This window comes from Leptonotus elevatus, chromosome 1, assembly GCF_054856555.1.
Source record: "Leptonotus elevatus isolate MCC_2025b chromosome 1, RoL_Lele_1.0, whole genome shotgun sequence".
Lineage (NCBI taxonomy): Eukaryota > Metazoa > Chordata > Actinopteri > Syngnathiformes > Syngnathidae > Leptonotus > Leptonotus elevatus.
The window spans coordinates 28,417,821-28,435,722 of NC_141239.1; the positions used below are offsets into that span (position 1 = coordinate 28,417,821).

The 17,902-nt window shown below is 41.5% G+C and overlaps 3 protein-coding genes across 3 annotated transcripts; 2 read left to right on the forward strand and 1 right to left on the reverse strand.

Annotated features, from left to right (window-relative positions):
• The first annotated feature begins 4,521 nt into the window (after nt 1-4,521).
• On the forward strand, nt 4,522-7,528 carry rasd2a (RASD family member 2a). Its single transcript, XM_086095917.1, has 2 exons — nt 4,522-5,580; nt 6,803-7,528. The coding sequence occupies exons 1-2, from the start codon at nt 5,022-5,024 to the stop codon at nt 7,312-7,314; spliced, it is 1,071 nt and encodes a 356-aa protein (XP_085952043.1). The 5' UTR covers nt 4,522-5,021; the 3' UTR covers nt 7,315-7,528.
• A 1,010-nt stretch (nt 7,529-8,538) lies between these two features.
• rsad1 (radical S-adenosyl methionine domain containing 1) lies at nt 8,539-14,572 on the reverse strand. The gene is made up of 9 exons (XM_086095906.1): nt 14,121-14,572; nt 13,593-13,726; nt 13,315-13,519; nt 12,343-12,708; nt 11,275-11,338; nt 11,064-11,211; nt 10,777-10,831; nt 8,932-9,035; nt 8,539-8,849 (listed from the first exon to the last, which is right to left on the reverse strand). Exons 1-9 carry the CDS (start codon nt 14,277-14,279, stop codon nt 8,747-8,749), a joined length of 1,338 nt encoding a protein of 445 aa, XP_085952032.1. The 5' UTR covers nt 14,280-14,572; the 3' UTR covers nt 8,539-8,746.
• Nucleotides 14,573-16,012: 1,440 nt separating this feature from the next.
• On the forward strand, nt 16,013-17,519 carry LOC147181489 (GTPase IMAP family member 9). The gene is made up of 2 exons (XM_086088937.1): nt 16,013-16,131; nt 16,493-17,519. The coding sequence occupies exons 1-2, from the start codon at nt 16,113-16,115 to the stop codon at nt 17,515-17,517; spliced, it is 1,044 nt and encodes a 347-aa protein (XP_085945063.1). The 5' UTR covers nt 16,013-16,112; the 3' UTR covers nt 17,518-17,519.
• The last annotated feature ends 383 nt before the right edge of the window (nt 17,520-17,902 follow it).

Consider the following 17,902-nt stretch of genomic DNA (forward strand, 5'->3'; position numbering starts at 1 on the left):
CATAGGTGTGACTGTGCCTAATCATTTTTTTGCCTGTACTCTGTATATGTCCTGCAATTGGCTAGCAACCAGTCGAGGATGAAACCTGTCGTGACCTTAATGAGGCCAACACTATGAAAATGGATGGACATGACATGCAATTACTGTAAAAGTGTCTTCCACGACCCCCCTCCCCTCCCCAAATCTAGTATTCTAGTCTGAGATATGGCTGAAGCCACACTCCTTCTTGTTTTGGGATCTGTATAAATTTTAAACATAAAAAGTGTTGTTATAAAAGCGATGTGTCCCACGGCGGGTGTTCAACTGACCCCCATTTCCTTTGCAGCAGAAAGTCTGGGCTCTTTACTTATTTATCAGCACTAATTGCACATTGTCTGAAGTCAGGTCCTCATGCATTATACAGGACTTCACTGATATTGGCTTTGGGGTTTAGCAATCTCGGTGAGCAGCGTGTGGAGCGAGCCCAATAATAATGCCGGCCGTGAGACGTGACGGAAATGTTACGGAGGAGGGACCGGTGATTGCTCGGCAGAGCAGGATGTACAGGAAATACCAGCTCCTCTTTGAAAAAACACACATGTTGCAAATGTCAACACGGGTAATGGTGTGAAGGACTCAAGAAGCACAACAGAGGGATGTCCCTTTGTTCTAACATTAAAATAAGCTTGAGTTGTGGCGCTTTCATTTTGAATCTCACCGATCAGGTCGGTCAAGCTTGACTTCATAGCTGACATCAGACACTCCCTCCCTCCGCTACGTCTTTTATTTTTCCTGAAAACAGATGCCTGAGCATTCTTTGTTTTTCAACAAAGGCCCGCGGAGGTCAGCACAAGGAGGAAGGTCGTGTAATACCGAGAGAAGGGGACACAAAGGGAGAGCGCGTGTGCAAGGATCACACAAACATAAGCATCTTTAAGACATTAAAAAAAAAAAAAAAGTAAAAAAATCTTTGGAGCTTAGCATTTACTATTCATGTCATTCTTTAAAGCTTGATCCTCATGTCAATGTCACTTTGGTCTCTTTGCTGTCCTCTAGTGGTGGGGTTGTCGATTTGCAGCAGATGTAGTGTTCCTCAGTATTGACTTAAGTAGCAGCATCATGCCTTGGGGCTGTTTGTCTCCAGTTGGAGCTGGGGCCTTAGTGAACGTGGAGAGAATTACCAACTATCCTAAACAGCTCAAAAACTTAAGTTTTGTTTTTTGTTTTTGCTAGAAAAAAACGTCAGAAAAAGCCTATAGAACATCTTATCTTTAGCTGGGGTTAAACAGAGACACTTTAAATGGTAGAGATGAACCCAGCCACATCCCAAGGTATGTGTGCACACTTGTGCAACCACAGTTGTTTATTTATACTTGCCCATTCTAAAAGGTTTCTTTCATTTTTTTCCAACTGAGTTGTACAGGTTATAGGTAACATTAACGGCGGCTAAGGTTTCAGAATGATTTATTATAAGTTTTTGGGCTAGTTATCAGAGATTAGGGGTTGTGGTAATAGATTAGGTTTGGTGTTTTTGGTTACCGTTAGCCGTTAGGTCTGGGTTCGGTTTTGGGGTAGAGTTGAAGTTTGGGTTTGTGTTTTAGGATTGGGTTATGGTTTGGGCCAAATAATTATCATAATGGTTGCTACACCTAAATGCGAACCTGAATTGTGTTCCATATCAATTTCATGTAATAATCAAATGATATTGATTGAATCAACGTTCACAAAAAAGTCTTCATTAATTTTCTATATTTTTAGTGTGCTGACATTCCTACATATACCAGCAAGAGTACTCACAAGCTAACAGTGATGAGAGCAAAAACAGGAAGTAGGTAATCTAGCAAAATAAAACCATTAAGAGAACAGACACCTGTGCTCAGACTCAGACTACAATACTCAGTATGACTGCACTTCTTGTGTAACACTGATGACTTGCTCCAATAATAAAAATCTCACGATGACTTGGAAGTATGAACATCAGCGATGGCCACATTCCATCTGGCTCCGGGGCCTGCTAATGCTGACATGACTTTACGAGCTGCTTAAATACAACAGATCCACTGCGATTATTTTACATTGTCACTGTATTACTTCATTGAAACGACCAGCAATTGTATAAACACATGACACATCGCAACACAGCTTCTATATTTACTCTGGGCCACGTACCACGCACTTCAAGCCGTTGTGACGCACTAGGTAGATTTTTACATAACCGCAATTGAACAAAAAATCCATTTTCTATTGCGCTTGTCCTCACATGTGGGAAAATGTTAGCGAAAGCCTACTAGACCATCTGAACTTTATTTTAGATTAGTCATAGGCACCATTAATGGTGGCACGTGTGTACTGACGGACATTTAACAGAAATTTAAATGTGATTGATTAACTCTGAACACAGGTTTTGTAGCTAAGTAACAGTAAGTAACAAAGTCAAAATAGAGTCTACTAGGCTACTCGAACAAATGAACATGATTTGGGTTTGATCAGAGGCACTTTTGAATGTGGCAGGCTGTATGCTGACTTATTTAACATGAGTGTGAATTTGATTGGTTAATTCCGAACACGGCTACGCCTCTATTTATAAGAGGGTGCGGTGCGCTCACTTGTGCAATCTCAGTCAATAAACTGCGGAAAACGTTTTGAAAGATTTAGCAAGAGAGTAGCATGAGAGTCGTTTCCAATGCTTTGCCCGTCATTTGTTGCTAAACAACAGTATGTGCAGCAGCTGCACCTTAGGGAGACTAAATGACATTTTTCCAATTGCCCGCAGTCTCTCCTAATGATCTCTTTTCGAAGACATTCATGTGAATTAGAAAGAAACAAACACAATGCTACAATGGCGTCATGAATAAATAATGGCTCCACTGTGGCGCTGGATGGAAGAAAAAAAAACCTTACTGAGAGAACTCATTGCGTTCGGTGAATCATAGTGCAGTGAGTGAGCTGTTTTTCTGCAATTCGTGATGCTGGAGGGGAACAAATTGGCGGTGGGGGTTTCACGCCATGACATTAGGTACAAATACAACTGTTTCATGGAGTAGAACTGCACTGAATCAAATTTAGAGGTGTTTCTAATATTTTGGATGTTTTCAGAGTTTAACTGACTTCAGCTAGTGAGTATGTTTTTCTTCCTTCCTTCTCTTCCTTTAATTTGTTTGTACCACAGATGGCAAACCTAAAAGCGACAGGCTGGGTGAAGATCCAGCAAAACTTTCAAGGCAATCCATACACCACATACTGTACACATAGTGTAGTGTGCGAGGTGCTGCCTCCATGAGTGAAATGCCATTAAGTTCACTGTAAAATTAAACACAGCCAAAAGATAAGCAGAGCTGCATTGAGATTTGTTGGACACACAGATTTGCGTCTGATATGCGGGTGGCACGTGCTGTACTTAACATTAATCAGGAATGCCCGCTCATTTGCTCATTTCATATCTGCTAAGTAATCATGGCCATTTGGTTCAACTTAACCTCCATGTCTTGAAATGATCTGGTTAGCATTCATCAGGTATTTCTGTAGCCTTACAATGCGGCCCAACTGAGATTGTTGTCACAACAATTTGACGCTATTCTCACTTCCAAGCAACAAGCAACTAAACAAACTAGCAGACTATGTCACTCACCTTGCCATGCAAGTGGAGTTAGCGGTGAGGATGTAGTTCTCCTTTCTGTAGACGATCATCGTACATTTCTGTTTTGTGCCCTCCTTCTTGGCAAAAATTGCTGTCGTAAAATACAAAACTTTGACTCAAAATCACGATGTTGTATGGTCTGTGCATGGCCACAAATCACATATTTGTAAGCAACCAAATACTTGTAGGCTCGGTTTCTCCACTAAATAAAGTTGCAAATCTGGCCATTGGACATCTTTCTCCCACTCTGTAATCCCATAAGGATTATAAAATTGCTTTCCATCTGACACTGTTAGCTTTTTAAAGTCATTTTCACAATCCTTTATAGTTGGCTTGTGTACATGTTAACGAACCTTGGTGACCTTTCTGTTCCAATAATGCGCGCGCATCCTGATTATGTCATCTTTGTCTACAAATGGGAAAAGGGTCTATAGTCAAAGGCATATATTCTTTATCCTCTGGAGCTCAGTTGTGATGTCTTTCTCTGTTATCAAATGTGTGTTGTACAGTTTGTCTGTGTTCTATACTGCCCCTTGAATTAACGCATGAAATCATGATGCACAAATTTGTCCTTATACTGTAGTATTGTATATTGTTAGAAAGCAAAATACAATAGATTGGTATTTTTTCTTATTAAATATTTGTATTGGTGTTTTTGCAAGGCTGGAACAGATTAGTGGTATTTCCATTCATTTTAATGTAAAACCTGCAAGTCAAGCTACCACTGTTTTCAAAAGATGACAAAACATTTGGATTTTGTTCTTTACACAATAGTTTTTTTTTAAATTTACATTTTCATGATGACTAAACATACAGTGTGTCATACCGACCCACACACATTTTTGGTGTAGTGAATAAACATTACAGGAGAGTAAACATAGCCCGTGAAGACAGTAAAGGTTTTTTGCCGACTTGGAGCTAATAATTACACTTCACATTATTTCCTATGGAAAATTTGTTTCTCAAAACATCTTGTAGGTCATCAATTATCAACTGATTGCGTATGTATTGGATGCCATTAAATACACAGAATAACACAAATACTCCAAAGCAACATAAAAATCCAAGCGTCAAGGCAGAGAGAGAGAGAGAGAGAGAGAAAACTAGAGTATGTTGTTCAGAAGTCTCATCCTTCCCGTAACCGTGACGACAAGGATGCTGGCAATTAACCCAGTCTATTCGATCCACAACTACACAGCACACACTTTTAGGGTGCAGATGACAAACTGAGGCGCAAACAAGTCAGGCTGCGATACATTGGGTGACCTGACTCAAATCTAATTGGAGGAGGGAGGGGGTTGCTTCTAAAAAAGGAACATGTTCCCTGGATGCAAGCGGATGACGCAGACTGCACGCTCAGCGTGGGTGTATAAAAAATCCACGCCGGGCTCTGCTCTGCGCGCACATGGCCAGACGAGCAAGCCGGGCTCAGAGATCTGATATCGATGACGACCGAACTGACACAGAGATGAATACCACCGAGAGGTTCCAACTTCCCATTGATGGCATCCTGGAAATGTTCAACCCCGTCAGCGGGCAGCCTCACCAGCCACACCCAGCCCTCAGCCCGGTGGTCCAGCAGGAGCACCTAAAGGTGTCCAACCTATCAAAGACGGGCATGGGTCTCCTGGAAACCGTCAAAGGGCGTTGGAGGCAGCAGGACAAGAGAGGAACACGGGAGGAGGTTTGCGTCTCCGGCGAGGTCCAAAGATGCGCCCATGCGCCGTGTGCCATCAAGCCCAGAAACTGTCTCAGAATTGTGGTGCTGGGCGCACCCGGAGTGGGCAAGACAAACTTGGTCAAGCGCTTCCTGGGGGAAGAATTCCAAGAGACGTACAAAGTCACTGCGGAGGACTTTCACAGGAAGCTGTTTCACGTGGGAGCCGAGGCGTACCAGGTGGACCTTCTAGACGCCGCCAGGGAGAGAAACTTCCCGGCAAAACGGAGGCTTTCCATACTGACTGGTGAGTATGACCTCCAGCAATCCTATTGTTTAGTATTATTAAAATTTGTAGTCCTTCAAATTCTAACATTGTTATTCTTACTGTAAAGATCATGTTCTGATATTGTATAACACTATCAATTAAATCCCTAATTGTTTTGGATTATTAATTATTATTACTATTATTATTATTAAAGGGAAATATGTTATTCTTTGCTTTCAAAAGTAAAAGTAGATGTTTTCAAATGTATTATTTTGATTCAACACGGAGTCAATAAGTCTGCTATCATAGAGGACTACAGAAATCGGAGGTATATTTACTGTTGAGAGGCTGAAATTCAGAGGATTTGGACAATTTTAAATTAAACAAGTTCTCCAAATGATTCATCAATTATCAAAATAAGTATAGATAAGCGGTTCTGATAATGGATGAATGGAATTAGTTGTTGATTAATCATTGCATCCCGAATTTCATTTTGTATTCATACGTGGCTGCGGCGCATCAAGCATTTACACTTATGCTTCTGTGATTAAAAACAAACAAACAAAACATAATCATCACTTGCTTTTCTGTTAATATATGTGAAAAGAATAAATGTAATCGATTAATAATTTTTACATTTTAGTTTTTTCATTATCTGTATCTTATGTCGAGCATTTGCACTACTGAACGCAGTGTGATTCGAAGACACTTGGGAAAAGGGACATAACATTTCAAACGCTTACAAATATCCTGTAGGCTGAATATGGCCATAAAAAAGTCTAACTTAGAAAAAAACAACACTACACAGGGATTTCCATTAATGAGATCATTAAAAAACAAAAACAAAACATGTATATATATATATATATATATATATATATATATATATATATATATATATAAAGCAAATAGGTAGGTTTTTCCTGCGAACGACAAGGGATAGGTTCCAAAAAAAATCTGCAAATGGTGAATTCTGAGCTTTGAATGTCAAACCATGAATATGTGAGGGTCCACACTGTAATGCTGTTGTGGGTTTTATAACATAGCAGCAGATTTTCCTAAGGCAAAGGTGTGTGGTTTGCTTTGAAACCACAACATGTAATTCATTGTTTTGTGTTTAGTTTGACAGTGAATTAAAACCAGAAGTGGCAATAAACATCATAAGACCTTTTTATGATTTATTTATTTATTTATAATTCTTCACTATTTGCTCAACTGAAGCTTGTTGGTGAATTTGGCTCTTTATTTTTCTTGTGTGCAGGAGACATCTTCCTGCTCGTCTTCAGTTTGGACAACATCGAGTCCTTCAGTGAAGTTTGCGAACTGCTCAGTGAGATCAGAGTCGCAAAGACAAAGTTGGTCAAGTCTAAACGTCCGGCAAGACTTTCGGTGGTAGTTTGCGGCAACAAAGTGGACTTGGACGCTCACAGAGTCGTCAGTCGGTCCGACGTCACCAAGGCCTTGGCCCGGGACGTGGCTTTCTTCGAAACTTCCGCCAAGCTTGGCACAGCGCTGGAGGCCGTGTTCGGAGAGCTGGCGGCCATGGGCGGCCTGCCCTACGAGACCACGCCGTCGCAGCATCAGCTCGTCTCCATGGTGACCTATCAGTCGCTGTGCCAGCGCAGCCGCGGACGGAGCCGCACGCTGGGGGAGGCCGCGCCCTGCGCCGCCGTGGACACCTTGGCGCGACGGCCCAGCTTCGGCAGCGACCTGCGGCTGGTGCTTGGATCAAGCGCCAAAGCCAACAAACCCGAGAGGTGTCCAATTCAATGAATTGCGAACCCTCTCCACACAAACCAATTGCAGTAGTATGCTGCAATGTTGTATTATGTAAGGAGTTATACTCTGTATAGCACTTGGCTGGACCGGTGCATTCCTACATTTTGTATATACTATGGTTCTTTATCAGTAGAAAACACTACCCATCTACCTGACATGAATGTAAATGATTCTTTAAACACATTGAAAATAAAAACAAGAAAGAAAAAGAAACCATAACAGACTCCTCCTTTTTATGTTTTTCTTTCATAGTGCTAAGATAATTAGTTAAAACAAATGTTACATGTTGTTATCATAAAACTTTCTTGACTACATGTATGATGTTGATTCCATATAAAGCTCCAGAGCAAGTAAGGAGTCAGCTGTTTCCAGGCAGTGGTGCAAAAACAGCTCATCAAGTGTGTGTATGTGTGTGTTTGGAGAGGGGGAATGACTCAGATAAAAGGACCTCGTATTGTCAGATGCGATGTGAGTATGCTCAACGGCACCTACGCATGCAAAGGATGAGTGGCGTGGAGGAGGTGTGACCATGTGAGTCAGTGCCACCGGTCCACACTCACCAGCCACTTTATTAGGAACACGAGTAGTAACACAAAAGATCAAGCTCATACAAACGTGTACATATACATGATACATACAGTATATGTGTATTATACACATTATACACATGCACACGTATACTGTATATAACCTGTATAATACTGCAAATGGCCACCATAATAAAAATATTAATGTGTAATAATTCAGAATAGTGAGCTTTCATATTTTACTGGAGGCAGAATTTTATACTGTTGATGACATCAATAGAAGGGACAATAAAGTGCCCCAGCATAAATAAAGGGGGATATTGCATGGGTATAATGGCAGAAAAATTATTCAGTATCATGGTCCTATTGTACATCACAAGAGAGACAACCACTCATTATTAAAATAGGATGCTGCTTGCAAATGTTCTCATTAAATCTAAATGTTTATAATAAGTTCACCACTAGTGTGTTTGTTGCAGTTATTCTTTGAAATTCTAATGTCATTATTCAAATTGGGACCCATATGTTTTTGTGAGCAGGCTGTCAGCTCAGGCGGATTAAACGTGACAACACTGCAGCGACATTAATTCACTCTGAAGATTCTTATTAAGTGTACATTTTCTATGGGGGAGAAATAATGAGATCATCATTATGCAGGCCAAGGTGGCTTCTGGAACATAAACACACACTATAATGTTTGAAATGGACTTTCTTGAAGCATTTCTGATAACACAAATGAGAATGATCCGTTGTCCATAACATTTCTGTGTAAAATGGCAGTAAGTTATGACGGCATTTTGATGCTCACTCTGTAATTGTATGATGACACTGGTGACTGAAATGAATAGATTCCTGACATTTTGACGCTACCATCATGAGTTGAGAGACTCCATCACTGGTCACCTTGGCGCCCTCAGATGGAGTTGTCTTTCCAGTTCCAGTAGCAATGGTGGTAGCATGCTGTCCAGTAATGCCAGACCATCCCAGGAGCAGCGCAGTCCTCTAAAGAAGAGAAGAAAAACAAAATCAAACATGATGTGATTCTGGCACAGAAACAAAACAATTTATTCTCGAGAGTTGTCACCCGTCATCGAGGGTCAGCAGGCCACAGTGGAGGAATTCTTGGACGTCAGTGGAAGAGCCAAAGATGTCCCAGAGGGTCAGCTTTGGACTGAACAGCTGCCAGTGCTGTTAAATGCCACAAAATGTACAATTACAAACTGCTCATTCCGTTTATGAATCAAAGTATTGGATCATGTGGCCTTTAGACCACAGATGACCTTCATGTTTGCCTCAGTTTGGGACAATGTATGTCGAAAGCTGCGGTCCCACAGTACTATCTTATCTCGTTTTCCTACTAAAATCAAACAAGTCATTTTCACATCTACAACACAATTCTAATTATTATACTAATGATGTTTTTCTTAGATTTTTTTAAAATAAATCTCATCATAATTTAAGTCATCAGCTGTGAGACAGTAAGCGAAAGTCCCAATGATAATGGCAGTTTAAAAAAATTAAAATAATAATGTAGTGTTTGTTCAAAGTCACTGTTCCAAATTATTATGCTCATTGTTCAACAGTGTTTCAACACATTTTATAGGTTGTAAACAACAGAATATTGTCATTTGTTGAATTTGCAGCACCAAGAGTTTGTATTTGTTGAAATCAAAAGCAATTTCAATCAAAAACAGGTTAACAGGTCAAGTTATATTTGAACATAAGACCTCTTATTTGATAGCAGTTTACTGTCACAGCAAATAATTGTAGAGTGCAATGTAAAAATATGTACAATTAGTATAGAGCCTTCATGAACACTGCTTATATTGTTCTTAACATTGAAAACTAATATGTTGGTACCGTCGTAAATCAGGGACCCAGTGAGTGAGTGAGTGAGTGAGTGAGTAACTATTTTAATCTATCTGAGAGCCAAGTTGAACAAAAAATTAACGGAAACATTAAATTGACACGTCTTCTAGGGTAGTAAATATGAAACAAGCATGAAAAACAACACAGCTGAGGATCGTTATCAGACTTCATGCAGAGCTTGCTGATTAGCTGATCTTTTGAAACACCTGTGTTGGCTGTTGGAGACATGGAAAACAGGCTGGATAGGGGTACTCGACGACTGCGGTTGAGAACCACCGCGTTGGTGGAATATGAGTTAAAGGGATACTCAATTAGTCATTTTGAGCAGTAAAAAGTTAATATTTTGTCCAGAATTCATTTGATAATTTCATTATTTTTCTCCAATTAATACCTTTAAAAACTAAATTTTCCACTTGCTGTCGACTGAAGACGACATCATCTGTGCTGAGGAAGTAGGTAATGACCAATCATTGCTCAGCTGTTTTCTGGGTTTGGTCAGCAAACTGAACCAGGTATAAATTGTTTATGAAAAATGAAGTTATCACATTCATTCTGGACAAAATATTAACTTTTTACTGCTGAAAATAGCTCAATGAGTCAAGTATCCCTTTAAGCAGCAAAATCCAGCCATTTTTATCCATCTCATGGAGTGGCCATTTTTCCACTTGCTGTCGACTGAAGATGACATCAATGTTGCTCAGGTCTCGGGTAACAAGCAATCACAGCGCAGCTTCAGAAAACCGGTGAGCTGTGATTGGTCGTTGCTTGAGCCCTGAGCAACATTGATGTCATCTTCAGTCGACAGCAAGTGGAAAAATGGCCACCCCCTGAGATGGATAAAAACGGCTGGATTTTGTTTCATAACTCATACTCCAAAAATGTAATATTAAACAGAATGTCATGTTTAGATTAGTGAAGTCACATATAGCATATTATTGTCAATTTTTTTTAAGGCTGACTTCCACTGCAAGTACAGCAGTAACTGAGTGTGACGACGTATTTTTACACTAGGGTTCAAACTGTGTAAACCGCGGACCCTTTGTAATGGACTCTATGGTACCTTGTGCGTGATGCCTTCTGTCATTCTCAATCCCATCACCAACACCTCCTCCAATCTGCCAAAGAGAGCGAATAGTAACTATATTTCAGAAATAACAGGAACATGACAGTGCCTGTCAATGTGCTGATACATTCTTTCACATAGACAGCATGACTGAAAGGACACGCATATGCAGAGCGACCTCAAAGATGTTTTGTCAGCTGGTGATGCACACATGCTGTCTGTTACAATTCACAACACCTCACGTGTCACACAACATGTCTCTGGGTGTATGTGCAGGAGCTCACAGTTCAAGATGTCCCAGTTGAATTCTCCTGCGAGTCCCGTGACCGTGCTGCTGGACCTCGCGGATCCACGCGTCGGGTTCCAGTGTCTGGGTGCGGGCCTCTCTGTGCGTGCCTCCCTCCCCAAGAGGAACGAAGTGCCCGTGTGCTCCTGTTATGGAAAATAATTTGTCAGCAATGCCTTCAAAGATCACAGCTTTGACTAGAAGGTTACCTGGACCAACACCGATGTATTGTCTTCCCTTCCAGTAGCTCATGTTGTGATGACTCACTGCACTCTGCAGAGAAATGTTTAGAAAGTGTTCTTAGTATTGCTTTCCCCAAATTTAATTTATGACGTGACCAAGCTAGTAAATTAATTTTTACCTTTGAGATTATTTTAAAACATTAAACCATTCAACCACCCACCCCCACCCCACCCCCAAAAAACATTTTAATGTGTCATTAAGAAAGAAAAATAGCACTGTATTGCATCAAGACATTATTAAAAAAAATGCAAAGAATTGAACTGGTCTTAATAAAGTGTGCTTTTAAGGGGTATGGCGAAGTGAGTGAACAGTCAACAGCTTGAGCTGGACTGGCCAAAAAGAAAGAAAAAGGAACAGGCGGCAATATTGGCTGAATTTATACTTAGTTCAAGTGAGAACTGTGTTGATTCAGTGTAAACTACTTCAGCTGGGCAAAGATTCACAGCCACGTTCAAGCCAATCTGTACTGTTAAGCAAGTGCTTGCCCCCCCACCCCCCTAGCTGCAAGCCTCATGCTTGTTGGTTGCCATGGTAACACAACCCAGACTCACCATTGTCCAAGCAGTACATGGGGCATGGTAAGAGCTGCATGAGACAGGCCGTTCAGCGAGACAAGAAATGTGTGCTATGATTCTTGACGCATGCCACATAAATGTTATTTAAAGACCTGAGGAATGTCAATTGTGGAAAAATTTCTTATATTTTTTTAATTTTCCCATTTAAACTCAACAGGCTGTTTTTATGCTCTATCTGAGAAGCCCCAAGATGCTACAAGATGGTGCCAAAGCCCAGTTTGATAGAAAAGTAGTGATTGGGTGCCAATTTGTGGTATTTGGTGCCACTGCCAACAAACTACGCTGAAGTGAAGGGTGGAGCATCTATTAGACAGGCCAAAACACTGTTTAGAATAAAAATAATGCTTTGGCGCCATCTTGTAATATCTACTGGCAATTCTAAATCTTTTTTTCAGGGGTGTCAATTATTTGTCTTTTTTTTTTTGCTATTCACAGCTTATTATTATGCAATCAACTCACGTTTCTGGCAAAGTTTGACACTTCATACTGTTCAAATCCGTGCCGACGCAACGTCCTCCTGGCGCTCTCGTACATATCTGCCGTCTCGTGGTCGCCGGGCAGCACCACCTCAACGCCTTGTATCTGTTTAAACAGCAAGGTGCCTCGCTCGGGTGTTAGCTGGTACAAGGAAACGTGGTCGTCGCAGGCCCGCAACAGCTCCGACAACTCCGCCTCCCATGATGCCGCACTTTGCCCGGGCCGCCCGAACATGATGTCTACAGAAACCTTCCCAGGGCACAATTTGCAAGCCTCCTCAATGGTTTGCAGGGCCTGAATAGCGCTGTGGTCTCGGCCCAGCCTTGTTAAATCGTCATCCAGGAGAGACTGGACAGAGAATTGTCATGTTCACAATGTGTGCAACTGAATGAATTTTGTAAACAACAAACAACAGTGTTGAAAATGATCAAATTTAAATTAACTTAGTCAAAAAAAATTTTTTATTCACAAATCGACAGAGGCAGAATGCTCTTCCATGATGACAGAAGGTGCACTTCATACAACAGAATAAGATCTTGCATTCAAATAAACCGACCCAGGTTGCATACAGAGTAAGTAAATTTCTGAGTAAATTAAGGTGAGATCATCATTCTTTCAGTAAACTTCACCAAGACTTGACACGGAAATACACAAGCTATTGACGCCCTCAAAAAGTTTTATAATAATATGCCTCAAGACTGTGACGAAGCACAACTTTTGTAACTGTGAACGGCCTTAACTCACTTTAACCCATTGTAAGTTCCTTGGCACCAAAATACCATAAAATGGTACACCCAGGCATTTGGCACCATCTTATAGCATATTAGGGTGTTTCAGCAAATGTTTCACACAGTGAATAACAGAGAAATAAAAGATTAAGGAAAATCTATTAATAGGTGGCGAATTACTAGTAGCTTAGGCAACACTTTATCAAGAATTGAAGCAACAACATACCTGGACCCCTATGGAGAAACGGTTGACCCCAGCATGGCTAAAATCCTTCAATTTTGTCCTTCCCTCTGGAGTGGGATTGACTTCAAGTGAGACTTCGGCCTGGTCTGCCAGACTCGTTCGCCTGACGACTGCTTCCAAGATATCTGAGACAGTGGAGGGGTGGGCTAGGCTTGGAGTTCCACCACCAAAAAACACAGAGGTGATGCTGCAAGGACAAAGAAGGTGAAATGGGAGAAAGCAAGTGTTGTGTATATGTATGCTGTGAGAAATGACCCTACCAGGACACCTGACTAAGCTGCAGCAGTGTCTCCACTTCCTGCTGAAGACACTGGCTCACTATGTGGTTGTTGTCACCTTTGGGGATGTACTTATTAAAATTGCAGTAAGAGCACCGTTTGAGGCAGTAGGGCCACTATGACAAAGAAGAGGAATATGACTTAATCACAAATGAACTTATGTGAATGAAGAGAGACACTAATGGACGGTAGTGTAGGCTGTTGAGGCTGGACAAAGTAGATCAAAGTGCACAGGCCAAAGCAATAATAACAGCTTTGGTACCATCTGGCTTGGCCAAGCAACTCTGCTAAAGCTAGTTGAGTAACTTAATTTAGGCAAAGGTATATTCCTTTAAGAACTTAGTAAAATAATGTAAACTCCCAAAAACTGATTCCCGATTATCACTTGTATTTAATATTCAATGTTCTTCTTATTGTGTAAATTTTTCATTCAGTCAGTTTTTTGTACAATTATTTTCTAACAGGACAATGTTAGAAGAACTCATTAACTATTTTACTAGGTTATCTTACGTGTATGTAGAGAGACGCCTTTTTAGTCAGGCTCTCATGTTGAGCTGATTCGGATCCGTCCTCAGTTAAAACCGTTCCGCTGCTAAGCCCAGAGAAGCAGCTTTGGCCGGTGCCTGTTACCAGCATACGTCCCGCTGTTCTCAACGTGTGCTTGATCATTTTTTTGTGAGTTTATTTGACAGCACAATTCACAGTCACTAGTGTGTAGACCTTCAAACTTGAAATCTGCCACTGAAAAGGTACATGTAACTCACTCGTAACCACAACATGGTCGCATGCGACACTGCTTCGCCGCTGTGCTTCATTTACTAATCAGGCTGCGTCCTCAAAATGCCACTTAAATTTCACCACTATAAGTTAAATATACAGTATACTTATTTTTACTTATTTTTAAATGGGCAATTTTACGCTCCAAACTAAGCGACATATGCACTGTCCTATCAAGCTTGTGTAATGACATAAAGTGTTCGACTGGGAACAAGCACTTTACAAAGAGAATAAAAGTTCTGCTTACAGGTGTTCAAAAATAAACTCCCGGTGAAGTGAATTTAACGTCTTATTCGGCCACTATAAGCAATATGTGCTATAATTTTTTTTAAATAATGTTGTAATTACGATCAACATTTTTTTTCCAATTTTATTCCAAAACTCTGGAATTTGCCACAGAATAAGGAAGGAGAGCATTATGGATTATGTACTGTTTCTTTCTTTCTCTTTCTTTCTTTCTTTCTTTCTTTCTTTCTTTCTTTCTTTCTTTCTTTCTTTCTTTCTTTCTTTCTGCATCTATGTGTGAACTAATCTGTCCACCGCTTTCATTGTTTCTTTAACCAATCAAATTTCTGATCCATCCTGACAGGGCCATATACTGGCTCTTGGTGACAGCAATGTCTTTCCGTCTTCTAGTCTGATTTGATAGGCAAAGCAAAACTTTTTACTACCATCTTCAACTGTAGCAAAAAGTGATCAGCAGAGAGCAGACATTAATACTTTAACAGCATCTCTGGTGAGTAAGCCTATGAGGAATTTTATTCAGATGTATTTTTCATTGTTGTCAAAAATATGGATGAGGAATTGCCTGTTGCGTTTTTGTATAGTATTGAAGGGTTTTGCAATTAATTGTGACTTGATAATGGTGGGTTTCAGCAGTGGATTGAGTCTGACGAGTCCCCACTGAAGGCCCAAAGACCAAATTCCCAGCCAACTTCGGGCAACTTCCACAGAATTTCATATTGAAAGTCAAAAAGAAGTTCATTCATTAGAGGAATAACAATACCAGCAGGCTACCAGCAGGCACCGATTCCAAATGGGCCTTCGCACGAACCGTTACTTAATGAATTGGATGATACTATTATATAATTGCAATTTCCCTCCAAACAGACATTCCGCTTACATAATGGAAGGTGGAGAATCAAATTAAAAAGCTCTATTGACATGAGATTGTGTAATAGAGTCTGGACTTCCACATGGTGTTTTTGACATTTCTATTAATGTCACTATAACGCCACACGAGGACACCATTCTATATTTAGAATACACATTTGAGCTGCACTGGGACAAAATCAAATTTAATTTAATGAAGTATTGATTATCCCGAGCTGTCTGGCGAACGGATATCAACCAATTGTGCATCTACTGTAAAAGTAGTGGTGGGAAAATACACTAATTACAGTTAGTCTGAGGTCAAACAAAAGTTGTCAACGAGCCAGTAATCTTTATATCACACCGATTAAATGTTGAATTTCATACAAAACAGACCATTTGGATAATAATTAAGAACATTATTTGACATGATATGTGCAGGGATGACTGTACTGTGCACCCTGGGGACATTTTCCACTTGATATTAAACCTGGTACCCAATTACCTAATCGGCCAGACCCACAAAGAGGGAGAGCAATTTAGGTTGCTGGACAGTGGAGAGAGAGAGTGAAAGACACACACATTTGGAATGTGTTCTCGTGGTTGCCTGCTACATGAAGCTTGACAACACAAATGGAGAAGAGGAGGAAAGGTAAGGTTGCGTTAGGGTAGCGTGCGGAGCCAAAATGGGTCGCCAATTCGCTGTAAAATACTATCAAGCTAATTTCTTGATCATCAGCAGACGTCTTTGTTTTGGCAATATATTTGGTTTATTTTGTGCGTTTGGATGCCATGGAGGAGTCAAATTTCTAACAAGTGATAAAAACGTTTGAGGATGCCCTGGCCCTGTGTTAGATCGATGAACAATAAGACCGTGTTAACATTTGGTGCTTTGCTTTCAGATTTTTAGAACTTTTGTACTTTCTTGTATTCAATATGAAGCTATATAAACACAAGAGTTTAATGCTAAATGTGCATAAGCAAGTGTTGAATTCAGACACTTTTCTCCATAGGGACCTCCTTGGAGTTAAGGCTGATGGTCGTCGGCAGCAGCGGACCAGCTCAGTTCCAGTTGACCAATGCTATCCTGGGAAGGGAGGAGTTCCCGAAAGACACCACGAGCATCTCTGGCAGCCGAAAGATTTTGGGGGAGCTGGCGGGGCGACGGGTGGCCGTGATTAGCGCCCCCAACCTCTACGATAAGGACATATGTCGCGTCAAGAGGAAGATGGAGCTGAGGAGGTCCAAGTGCTTGTCAGTGCCTGGACCCCATGCCTTCCTGGTGGCCTTTGACATGGAGAAAATCTCACCCAACGACATCCGGACCCCACAGCTCATGATGAGACGTTTCGGAAGACGCTGTTTGAGACACTGCCTTGTCCTACTTGCCTATGATGGGAACCCGGACAACGCAGCTTTGGAGGGCGTAGTGCAGAACACCGACTGGCCTTTGAGGCATCTGATTGAGGACTTTGGCGGCCGCTTTTACATTTTTAGCAAGGACTGGCGGGACCGCAGCCGCGAGCAGGATCTGCTGCAAAAGATCGAGTGGATGGTGGCCTCCCTGGGCGGCGCCTGCTTCTCCAGTGCAACCTTCCAAAAAGCTGAGCGCAGCGTCAAGAAGGAAGAAAAGAGGCTCATGAAGAAGATGGCGGCAGATAACGAGAAGGCGTGGAACGAGCTGGAGAAGAAGTACCTGTCGGATGAGTTGTACCGGCGCAAAGACGCCCACACGGCTAGCGTCAGCGCTGAGATCAGAGCCAAGGCAGAAGTGGACAACGGCTGGCTGAGGACGTCCCTGGCAAGGGGGGTGGGCTCAGGTGTAGTGCTGGGGGCCGTCATGGGGGCGCTGGTGGGCTCTATAGAGGGCCCGGGAGGGATGGTGCTATACGGCGTCATCGGAGGGGCGGTGGGCGCGTCGGCAGGGGGCGCCGCTCAGGTAGCCACAAAGCACATGGAGGACAGAGTAGCACCTCCCGCCAGACTCAACTTTAACTCCATCTTCATCAATCGCTTCTTTGCCACGCCTCGGCCCTGAGAGCAGGCCACGACATTAGGGTCACCTGCACAATCTAATGGAATGCAATGCCAATGTTATAAGTATTTAAAATGGTCTTTGAAATCATGAAAAGTCAAGTCTACGCGTAACGTAATGTTTGAGCCAAGTAGGCCTAAATACAATCCCACGGACCGTCGCTCGTCATGACGTGGACCTTTTCCATGGCGCAACAACAAAGTGCTCTAATGCGTCAATGCCAGCATGAAGCACCAGAAGAAATTTCACTCAACTGGTGTGAACATTTAGTAATTTGCTATAAATAATGTATCTTTGTTCATCTATCTTTGCCATCGACATATAGTGACACGCAGAACAATTATCTGTTCTTTTAAAAGATGGCAGAAGATACGTTAACCTGTGTCCT